The sequence below is a fragment of the Copidosoma floridanum genome, unplaced genomic scaffold, assembly GCF_036245765.1.
Source record: "Copidosoma floridanum isolate Cflo_tuat_1 unplaced genomic scaffold, Cflo_Japanese_pri ptg000024l, whole genome shotgun sequence".
Classification (NCBI taxonomy): Eukaryota; Metazoa; Arthropoda; class Insecta; order Hymenoptera; family Encyrtidae; genus Copidosoma; species Copidosoma floridanum.
This window is the reverse complement of record NW_028321901.1, coordinates 5,387,202-5,399,950: the sequence shown is the minus strand read 5'-3', so window position 1 is coordinate 5,399,950 and position 12,749 is coordinate 5,387,202. Positions and strand designations below refer to the sequence as shown.

Genomic DNA, 12,749 nt, shown 5'->3' with positions numbered 1-12,749 from the left:
TGATGTTATACAAACAAGAAGTACCTAATGTTTAAGATGATAGATTAGCAGCACTAATAAATAAGTGTGCATACATCATGTCATAGTGCTTTAGTATTTTTTTGCACTGGCTTTTTGAATTCAGGGTCATACTAATGCAAAGCAGGATAAAAGTAGTGAAACAGTGTAAAAAAACTTTTTCTTAACAACTCTCAAAATATTGGAAATTTGAAGTGATCAGTGATCCGTTGGAGGCGAAATGTGAGAAAATAAAATAAATACAAGTAAAGTGTATTTAAATTTTCTTGCGTTGATTTATTAATGCGTAACGTTTCGCTGACAATATGCGTCAGCCTCATCAGGCGCAGGTACGCGAGAATCCGTAAGTTTGGTTGACTTACTCGTCAACTGTCGTGCTATCGACTGACAATCGTCTGTCAGTCGACATGTATGGTTGTCAGTCGATAGCACGACAGTTGACGAGTAAGTCAACCAAACTTACGGATTCTCGCGTACCTGCGCCTGATGAGGCTGACGCATATTGTCAGCGAAACGTTGCGCATTAATAAATCAACGCAAGAAAATTTAAATACACTTTACTTGTATTTATTTATTTTCTCACATTTCGCCCCCAACGGATCACTGATCACTTCGGATTTCCAAATTCACCGGAGGGCACTGATATATACTAACAAACCATTAACTCTCAAAATAATTCTGATCTACAATTACAATAAAGTATCAATTGCATGTAACTATAAGAAATTCTTTTCGATATTTTTCTTTCATACATATAAATTCTATCGCAGATACCAATGTTACAATCAATATAGAATTCAGTAAAACTTTAGGAGTTATGCATATTTTTCAGTATGAAGTGAGCTAAGCAGCATAAGCATATTTAGTTTATGAGGTAGTGTTTATGCTTGACCAAAAAAAAATATTTACAAGTGGACCACTGTAATTTAACAGATCATGCAGAGTAATAAATAATCGTTTATTTTTTATCCATACCTTCCAAAGATTTAAAAATACGGCAGAATTCGTGGTCCAACAACAGTTCTTCCGGATTTTTTGCATAAGTAAAAGGCTGTTTCAAGGAACGAGAGTAAATTTCATGTCTTGTGATGCCACCAATCATATCTTGAAATTTTTCAATACCTATCCTGTTAAATATGAGATAGCATAGTTTTTCCTGAAAAAAAAATCTCTTATAACTGTATTCGCCTATTTAAAATTTTATTATTTGTGCGCATTAAATAACTAGACTTTATTTTTCTCTAGCGGTTCTACTACATAAATTTTAATTAAAGTGGTAAATACGTTAACATTTAAGAGAGTTATTGGTTATTTGAATGAAAAGTTAAAAGAACTAAAAAGATAGAACTATAAATACATTATTATATGCTCAGTGTAACAACTATCGATTATGTCGCTTTTAATTTTTCACACTGACGTATGTCATTCAAATTTACTTGATTCACATTATCTTAAACCTTCTGCCACAACCTCATTTACAATGAGATAATTTTTATATCAAATTTATTTACGTCCAATGATTATTCAATTTTGTTAATATATTGTCACGATCGTAGAAATAATAATACTCAAGCAGTTCCTAGACTGTAAAATATAAAATTTAATAGAATTATAGTGTAAGTTAACTATCTTGAATTCAACCAAAAGTAAAAAAAAAAACTGAACAGTATAATAGTAACACAGTAATCAGCAACTAAATTGATGTTGAATAGGGGTTATCAGGCAACAGGATACTTAACTATCTGTTAAAATGGATATAAATGATAATTTATATCTATAAATCTTTTATAGAATACTCTCTCTATAAGGTAAAGATATAAGCTCAGTACCTTTAAAACGGCTACATGAAATATAGACTCTTGAGATAAGTGTTTTGTTTTGAGCAAGTGCAGCTTTAAGGTAAGTAAAATGAGATGTAAGGTGATCGGTGATCCGTTGGGGGCAAGGTTTAAGAAATAACAACACCTGGAGTACTTTTATTTCTTCATTTAATACAGCAATATTTTACAAACAATTTGCGCCAGCCTTATTAGGCTAAAAGGGATTTTAGTATATTTACATACACACTACGATTTAATGTACAATACTATTTATGAAACGACAAAAATTACCTCAGGTACGCAAAAGTTCGTGAGTATTACGACTACCTTATCACAGATCGAGTGGAAGAGTAAGGTATATGGTCAATCTTCGCAGCACTTATATAGCTAGCACGATGAAGGTAGACGTCTGAGGATATTAACCTTGCACAGAACCTTTAAACTTCCGTAATAACGGAAGGCATGATTTATTTAAGCACCTTCCGTCTTGTTGATGGTATTGCCGTCTTATTTTGTAAGACCATTTCGAAAATAATTTGCTTGTTATAGTTGACTCTTCTATCGAGTATTCTTACATTATTCCAATTTAACTCATGGTTGTGTTCAACTTGATAAGCATAAACGACAGAATCGAGTTTTTTATTTTTTCTTCGATTGTTTAGGCGTATTTAAGTCGCTCATTTTTTCTTACCAACATCAGATGCCAAACAGTTTTTAAAGTTGAATTTATAAACAACATTTGTCTCTATAAGAGTGTCAGTTTTATCTTTTCCCAAACGAATAACGGCATTGAACTTATTATGTACAAGAAGGTATGTGTGAATGTTGTAAGGTCTTAATATGTTAGATATTTTATCAAAATTACTACCAGTATATGGTATACTAATTTTACATGTAGGATGGTCATTTGGAGCGGTTTAACTATGGCTGACGTATGTTGTCTTACTTTTATGTTTTCATAATTAAAATGCAAAGGATAATTGTAATTTATTAAAAGGTTTTCCACCTTAACAACATTCACGCTATGATATTTTTTGCTAGCAAGTAAAATCGCTCTATAAATCAAGTTGAACACAATATTTCTTTTATATCTACTTAGATGATTTAAAGAATAATTCAAAATAGGTCCTGAAGAAGTAGGTTTTTCGAACCAGTCAAAAGTAAAATGTTTAGAATTTCTGATTGTGGTCCAATCTAAGAAATTGAGGTTATAGTCCATCTCGATTTCATGTGCAAACTGCAGGTTAGCATGATATGAATTAAAAAATATTGAAAATTGGGTCAACATGGTCTTCATTAATAAAAAGCAAAATATCATCGACGTAACAAAAATAAAAGACTGGGTTAATGTTATGATTATTGTAATTAAAATGCAAAAGCTGCAACATTAATTTGTGTTACTTATAACTTTGTGTATATTTAAGGTTGTTGTGGGATGTTGACGAAATATAAATTAAACTCTCATTACTGTTTATGAGCTTAATTGATAGACCAGTTTTAAGTTGCAATATGAATTATACATACTAATGCCAATCGTAGATATTTTTTTCTCTAATATACTAAATGGTTTAATGAATTAGTTTTATAATTTTACAAAAGCTGAGTTTGTACATTATATAATTAACATGCATTACATTCTTGAACTAAGAAGATACTTTAATATGTTCTTAAGTTAAACAAGAATAAAATAACTTTATCTATTAACTACTCTTTTATTGTAGTAAGCACTTAAAACTAAACATATGCACTTTCGATCTTAACCTGGAAATAGAGCTAGGCTCAAAAAAACTGGTAATTTATAGTAGTACCAACATATAAAAAATTTCACATAAGAAGCTTGATAAAGAGTCAGTCATACTTATCTACAAATTATTGCCCGTTCAAATGCAGTGATAATATTATATTACATTATATCCCTACTTAAACTGCAATATAAATGTATTATAAGATAACTTAAAATGTAAGATAGTTGTACCATATTACATCCCTACTTAAACCTACATTGACTACTGGGAGGGTAAGTCGGTAGCCAAGTACATCCGACCTAATGCCTAGTTAAGCTTATCGGTTGGGAACCAATAGAAAGAGTTTTTCAACAAGTAAAAAATAATTGCTTATTTTTGACAGATATAATTTTACGATAAAAAATTCGGGATTTTACTAGAGAATGAAGAATTTGTATACAGATCAAATGAATAAGATTCATTATAAGTTTTGAGGACATAAATTATAAAAATTGTATTAATAAATTAATTTAAATTTCATACGTGAACTTAAAAGCATAGTTAGAACTATTAAACAGTGAGAGCGCTTCTAAAATAGTAAGTCTTAAGGACTAACAAACGATTTTTCTCATATCAATGGAAAAAAAAGAACTTATTTCTCACACTATTAGTTTTTTATTTCTCAGTCTCAAGAATGAGTATGAATAATTACCCACAGGAGTTTACATGTATTGCTTATAGTATCCATCATCAAAGAAAAAAATTGCAATTGTAAGATATCTTATGTTCATCGATACCTTATTTATTACTTATGTTCTGTAGCTCATTAACAATATCAGGAGTAACTTTCAATAGAAACCCTTTTTCACTAGTTTTTTTCAAATGCATAAATATGTGACCTTTTGTTTTTCGATATTTCCTTTTGTCAAACTATAATTGGTAAGATAATTTTTTTTTAAGAGGTATGAGCTGTTTTTAAAGACATTAAAATGAATTCAGAAGGAGTCAAGTAATTTTACAATTAAATATTTTTTTTTATTTTTTGTTTAACAAAGCATCGTTAAACCCTGACTATTTCAAACATAAACTGGAGAGAAAAAATTCTTTTTAAATTAGCCTTGAATTCACAAATTTCTGCTTATCTGATAAATTCTCTACACATTGGGCTATAGGAAGGGCTGTAAGTTTCCCTCTGTACTAATTGTTTTAATTACTTCGAAATGAAAAATAAAAAAGTTGTTTAATGTACTAAACACTATGTTGATAATTTTCACCTAGATTAAAATAAAAATAAAGAAGGAACAACAACACGGAAATTCAAACTTACTGTTAGGGACTCTTAGAAAGAAGCCACACAGTATACTTGATGTAAGACCATTGCTTTGACCAGAATAATAAATTGGTAGGTGCTAATTGATTTTTATATTTAATACTTGATAAAAAAGTTTTCTAGTCTTGATATTAAGACTTCTGTTATTACTACGGCCATCTTCTAATAATATATAAACTGTTGACGACTTACATAAATTGCTTACGGATACTCGCATGAAACCCACATTGTTTTTTTTAAACACATGAGTTTTCCTACAAAAAGATTTTGTTAAAGAAGTTTCTACAATCAATGCTCATAATTAACATTTAACCTATTTCAAGGACTAGAGTTTGTGATGAAGCTGATAACGCAGATTATATTAACTTCTATTAAAAAAAGGATAAGTAGTATTGAAAAAAGTCTTGAGGTAACGAAAACTGTTACTTTACACCTAAAAAATCTAAAATTCTGCCAATCAAAAAAAGCCAATATGAATTTGTTAACATTTTTTTAACCACAATACTGATGTACATACACACAGTTTATTTAAAAAGGGGATCTTTTTTCATCTTCATGTTTATTATACACAACTAATGCCTAAATTTAAAAAAATTAATGCATCAACTTACACAACTACACAAAATGCAACGACTCGAGTTCACAACTTGAAAATATAACCATACCATCAAGTTGAAAAAGATTTCATAAGTGTGGATTCAATTTCCAATATCCTTTTTTCTTTTTACATCGTAACCATTACGTACAATGGGCAGTATTTCAAAGATAAAATGTTGATATTCTTATATTTATATGTAGATTTATTAGGTATCCAAAAAAAGTAAAAAAATAAAAAAAACTACCAACTTACTAAACTACGATTTTGTGTTATCAGAGATACCTTTCTTGTCTTCATCCGTTAGTGTAGTATTGCTTAGTTTTTTATTTTAGGGATTTATTTTATGTTATGTCTGTTCAAAAATTGCCTAAGTTTCTTACAAATTGTACAAAAAATTGTTAACTTATTACAGCAGTATTAACTGAGCCTTTTTTAAGTTTTCATGTAGCAATCGTCTAAGAGATTAACAAATTTTCTAATGATACAATTTATATTCTAATTTATTTTCTGTTTGGGATACATCATGCCTCATAAATGCGACTTATAAATTTTTGAGGTTACTTATAACTAAATTGTTCTACACATTTATAAATAATAAAGTAACATGTAAATACGACAACACACAACTTTTCGAAAACTTAAAAGATTTGTTTTTTATGAGGTCATGTTTTTATACTTTCCCTGTTGAAATGTGACGCTATTTTCTACAATTTTCTGGTCAAGAGCGCAACATTACCTCCCAGGTACAACTCGTATTATCTGCTTACGTGCGTACGGTTTAAAAGGCAATTTCCATACTGATAACTCCAAAATACTATTCTGTGAGCAGAGAATGCGAGTTTAGACCTACAAGAAATTTGGTGCTTTCGTCCCAAAAATCAAGGACGAAAAGTTATCTTTCAGCGGAGTTATGGTAAAAACAATCACAACTTTATAACCAGTTTTAACTCTTCCAGTTAGAATGCATATTGTGATATAAATTGTCAAATTATAATTAAATAATAAACTAGTAGAAATCGATTATCCACTTGTGGCAAAGGCAAAAATAAAATTAACTAACGGGCATGATATTTTTTTTCACAATTTTCACATAACATTGGTACATGGGTAAGTCTTACTTACGTAAAATGAAATTTCACTCTGTTTTGAAAAACGATGCAAAGAAGGTAGCTCTGCTTTTGACATTGCTTGGTTAACAAGAGATTACGCTTTGTTAAGAAATTCATGCATGCTGGATAAGCCGGCTATACGGCATTAGTTGATTTAAATGCAAGAACATTTACAGTCAATTCCTTGTAAAATCAATGAACGCTTCAAGTGTAAGAAGAGTTTTAAAAAAGAGAAGGGGTGAGTGAATTTTATAGTACAGCTGAAGAGTCATCTGCATGATAATTTATATGGAAAATACGTTGTAATTCTACAAAAAAATGCTATGTGACGAAAAGTTTTTACACAATGGTTTAAGTGTTAAGAGTCATACAGGCGTAGTCATGCGACTGCCAAGCACTTTAAATGTAATTCTCACTCATGAAGGAAATGTGTTAAGATTAAAATTAATAATATTTCCAGAAAAAAGTGTACATGTTATGAGTTAATACTGGCTACAGAAATTAGGCATAATTAAAAAATGTATCAGTTCACGTGCGATTTTCATAAACAAAATTAATGAAGTATCATTGAAGTTGGAGTTTTCAAAACTTTTTTCGTGTAATCTGGGGTCATACAATATTAAAAAGTTTGCAATTTTACAAGAGGAAAATTCGACACCAGTTATTAAAGAAACGCGTACCGTACATATGTAGTAAGAAGATTAATCGTCAGCAGCTAGATCGTTTAGTGAACAAAGGTGCATTAGTGCCAGTGAAATCTAGTAAATAGGCAGGTGTCTTATATATTAATGGGTGTCATTGTTCTTATTTTTAAATAAATAGTCAGACTTACTAATGACTTTAAATTAAATGTTAAGTCATAGAATAGTATTTTTTATAAACCTTTAAACTTTGCTTTTAAAATGCTTAAGATAATCGCTGCGCCCTGTAAATAGTGCCCAGTAGGATGGATGACCGAATCGTCTGAGGGCAACTTTGCAAGGGTCCTGCACAAAAGACTCACATACTTGGGAAAAATAGGACGACAATTGCGAAAGAAAAACAAGTAAGGTAGAGATTAGGGATATAGTATGCACAAAAACCTTAGAATGGGTGTACGTTGAAATCTTAATACTATACTATACAATAGTGCGCTACAATACATAGATAATAGTTTCCATAGGGCTGAAACACATAAGATTTGTATATTTTTAAAAAGACATTTTAACTAACGTAACTTACACCTACCGTACGTAGCCTATTTAATTTAAAACATAACTTTTTTGGTTGAACTTGAACAGTTTTTGAATAGTGTATTCATTGCAATTACAAAAAAGTACGAACCTTTATTTATTTTATAAACTTTTCTTATCATGAAATGTTGTGTTTCTTTATCACCAACATAACAAACTACGACGATTTCTGGTATATTTTATTTCTAGTGTACTTGTAAAAGGCGCTGCAAGTTGCGTTGAGCTGAGCTTCAGCGATCGGTGTCTACAGTACAAACGATCGAGCTGTGGCACCCCATTCCTTTGGCTCTCACAGCTCGCTATAGTGCCAAAGCATACGAATATAAATATTGGACTTTATAATATAGAATGATTGGTTTGTAACAGTTCAAGTTGTTTCGTACCCTTACAGTTTGATTTTTTGAACGCTAACAGTTCAATACACTTCATCTGTCTGAGTCTAGTACCCATTTGGGCTGTAAAAGTTCAAAACTTTTTCCCTTACAACAATACGCATTTAAAGACTTTTAGAATCACAAAGGATGTATAGTACGGCAGCTAGGGGGGTTTTCGTAGCCGATTGACTTCCACGAGAACGAGCAAGCATTTTCGATGTATAATTGACCACAGAATCCGAATCTGAAACTCGTTTTTTTGTAAAATTGTTCAAAAAATTATTATTAACAACTTAAATGTTTGTAACATGTTAAAAAACAGTAGGGAGCGTGTTTAAAATAATAACTTAACAGTTTGATAACTAAACTCCTCAGAAATGTGCCTGATCAAGAATTTTTTTTAAATGTTGATTAGAGCCAGAGTCATTGCAAATTTAGTGCAAAAAATTTAAAGAACGGCGGTTTTCAAAACTTTTTCGCTCATAACTCGGCTTCTCTTCAGGATATGAAGCTTTAACACCTCTCATTTTAAAGCCAAAAATCTGAACTTTACAATAAAGTGTAGCAGTAGCCCCAAATAACGTTGAGAAAAATATTCAATCACTTTAAAGTAATGTTTTCTTATGAAAATGAGCTAAGTAATTTGTTTACAAACATTTTTACCATAGATGCATAAAAAATATTACTATAAACATTTTTACAGTTGTAGTACGATTAAAAACCAACATTTTGCGACTTTGAAAATGTATTAAAGATAATTTTCCTCGAAGATGTAATAATTTTAAGACGTGCGTATAGTGCGCACAGAATAGCTGCTCCATGCGCTTACAGCCAATGTATTTTGTTTACTGTTAACTGACTCTGAGATTCATTGCAATAAGGCAGTCGATAAGCCAGAAACTTTCTAAAATAAAATTAAAAAACCATTTGTTAGTATTTATTGTACAGAATACAAAAAAAAAACTTGAAACATACTTGAAAAGTTTTTGAAGTTAGTTTTTCCTAGTAATCAGGTTTAGAGCCAATTACGTTTCGTTTTGTTTACATAGAATGACTCTCTATATGTGGCAATGAATCCTATTTGCAAAGACAAGTTATGTGATAAAAAAAACGATTTTTTTAAGTTATGTTTATGTATGAAGGTTTAGGCTGCGTAGGAGAAAGCTTGAAATCCAGCAATACTGTGTTCAAGTCTTCGACTTTAACTTGTTCATCATTTCTTTTCTTTTTTTTTTTTTCATAAAATACAATTTTTGGTTAATATGATCAAAGATGAATTTGGTCGATTTTAATAAAATTTTTGAAAGAGATGTTACAGTAATTTGTTTTTATAAATGTTTGTTTTACTTTCAAGGGTACGTATGAAATAATTTAAAAAAACTTATTTTTAAAATTCTGTTTATGACATACATAACTGCTCTAAAATTGTAAATTAATTGCTATATACAATAGTTAAAAACATGAATTCATGTAAGACCAACATTTCAAACTCTACGATAGCAAGGATGTGTACTGCAACTAGACATTTCGATGCAACCAAATGCCAAGTCAAATTTGCTACTTGCTTCAAATTAATTAGGTAGCTCAAAAAAATAGGAAAACGGAAGGGTTAAAACAATAGAAATTTATCATCGTTTTGTTTTCAATTACTTATAGAACCCATTAGTGCGGGGTGCTTGTAAACTCAGCCCAATTCAGCTAAGACTAGCGTATTATATGCTTACTTAACAATGATCTACAAATAAACACATACGAAGCAAGCATCAGTCGTGTTCGTTGAAAGCATGAATCATTATTACGAATGCTTCAACCAATGGTGAAAAAAGGAACGATGTTTGTTCTTTTTTGTTTCAATCACACCTGTTTCTTGCACTTTCTAAGCTACTAAGAAAGATTTTAAGCTTGTAGTAAAATTGAGCATGGTGTTGTATGAATGGAAAAATGTAGTACCCATACTTGCACAACATATATTGAAAAAATTTTTGCTGCATGCATGGTTATTATTCTGATACTTAGAAGAATACAATATAAAATAAAGTCAAACTCTTCTTACAGAGATGTGTCAAGGTTTCATGAGAATGCTTAATAATAACAAATTTTTTAAAGGGAGAATTTTATAAAATATTTACTCACATTTACTAAATATCACCAAATGCCATTCACGTAGAGATTTGTACAGATTTTTTTGTAGAAATTCATTCTTAAAAATATTATATTTTTTATTCAAATGTTATTTTATTTCGTCTTAATTTTTAATACTAAGCATAGTAAGATAAAAGAATGAAAATACTTTAATTTTTTAATACCTTTGTGTAGTCTAGCACAGTGTTATTATTAAAATGAACACAGATAGCTATGAGAAATGCGTAGACACTTTGTAGTATTGCCTCATATTGGTCATCATTGCTTTCGTTAGAGGATAGAAAAGCCATCAAATGAGGCATACATGTATCGATACTTAGGAAACGTTCAACTGCCAGTGGACAATATGAAATCCATGTACATACTAACATTGCTATTCCAATATTAGATTGAATATTGTTACTTTGTCGAAGTAATGTAATGCACTGTTGCATTAATGTCACAGGCGGCGTACCAATATTTGTGGCAAGAAGTACAGCCAACAGTTGCTCTTTGTGATTAACGTCTTCAATAAGTGCATGAGATAAAGCAACAGCCGAAAACCAATTAGAAAGAGGTTCTAGTGAAAATAAGCCTCCGCAAATCAATGACCCTGAAACATTTCATACGTAAAAGTTGTAATAATTAAGCATGTATATTCATGTATAAGGGCATTACTTGTAATACTTGAATGATGCTAGATTCTTATTATAATAATTATAGTTAAATTACGTACATTCGTTATAAGTAGATCTTTGTATCAACCCCAAGTAGCTGTTGAAAGAATGAAACAAAAACTTTTGAAAGACAAACAAAGCATCAGAGAAGACTATTTTTAAATCTATAGAAGGTAAAAAGCTCATGGCGTTAGAGTAATCAGACTGTTATAAATTGTGGTTTTAATACTTTAATTTTAACTTAAAAGCGAAAAGTACCTTTATTTACATTGTTTGAAATGTATTAGAGTCTGACGGAATTTTTTATTATTATTAGTTTTTTCACGTATATTTACCTCTTTCCGTATTCCTTAAGACAGTTTTTATTATGACTTCTTCGGCTCTATCTAAAGTCAGAGTATTACTATTAGATATCATTTTCAAAATTCGATAAAAATATAAATTTTGGCTTAAAAGATAAATTGGAGTTAAAAAATTTTCTTTTTTTTTTGTTTTGTTCATTTTTCATTTTCTTTATTCTTTTTTGTCATAACGGTACAGTGATATATTAAATTATTGGTATGCGAGGAGGATAGGTATGAGAGACTTGAGGCAGACCAAATAAATATATGTTAAGTATATTTATTATATAAAATGTATTGGTGTACAAAAGAAAAAAGGCGGGCGAGATGCTCACAGGTCGAGCGCCGCAACGGATCTGTCGGTATTCGTATAGGTACCGCAATAGCGCAGCATGGCACGCGCGGGCTTGTAGGTGCCCCACTCCAATATGTATGATACTACTATAGATCGGAGTGTAACGTTGGTAATACAAAAAAAAGCAAAAATATACCTATACCAACATCCCTACTATTTGAATGTTTTTGATGCGCCTACAAGGAAAATACATTCAATTTCAATCGAAATAGATTAAATTTTTCATAACTTAACGCTTTCGTAAATATATCAGCACACTGATCATTCGTTCCAATATAAACAGGATCAATCTTATCTTCGCTTATTTTTTCGCATATGAATTTGTATCGAACATCGATGTGCTTAGTCCTTTGATGAAATTCGGGATTTCTTGTTAATTTAATTGCACTTTGATTATCAATGAATAATGTAGTAGGTTCAGCATATCCATGCTCGATATCGCTTAACAATTTACGAAGCCAGATCGCTTCTTTTGATGCCTCGCACGCCGCAATGTACTCAGCTTCGGTGGTACTAAGGCTTACAGAATCTTGACGTCTCGAGGACCAAACGATACAATTTTCATTTAACATAAACGTATATCCGCTGGTTGATCTGCGTGTCTCGAGATCGCCGGCATAGTCCGCATCGGAAAAACCAATCAGTGAGCTTTTGCCTTTTACTTTACGATATAATAATCCAAACGACCGCGTTCCTTCTAAGTATCTCAAGACACGTTTAGCTGCTCGCCAATGCGGTTCGTCGTAATTATCAAGATATCTACTTAAAACTCCAACTGCATATGCAATGTCCACGCGCGAAATAATTGTAATATATAACAGTGATCCTATAAGCTCGCGATATGAAACTTTCAAATTACTCGGAACGATCGGACTGACTAATTTTTCATTTGTATCAGTTGGGGTTTTTACGGTGTTTGCATCAAGCATATCAAATTTAGATAAAACTTTGTTTATATAATTTTCTTGATTAATGAAAATTAAATTAGAAAATTAAAAATCTTAACAAGCTTATTCAAAACATTTTGCTCGCGACATAGTAACAAACTGT

The 12,749-nt window shown here is 30.8% G+C and overlaps 1 protein-coding gene across 1 annotated transcript in view; it reads right to left on the bottom strand.

The window, feature by feature from the left end:
* p115 (general vesicular transport factor p115) overlaps positions 1-12,749 on the bottom strand; it is a 382,166-nt gene that overhangs the window by 204,411 nt on the left and 165,006 nt on the right. Inside the window, exons 9-10 of the mRNA XM_089595028.1 lie at positions 10,512-10,939; positions 994-1,174 (exon numbers count right to left, since the gene is read on the bottom strand). Of these exons, the coding sequence (XP_089451154.1) occupies positions 994-1,174; positions 10,512-10,939 (609 nt within the window). The remainder of the gene's footprint in view (positions 1-993; positions 1,175-10,511; positions 10,940-12,749) is intronic.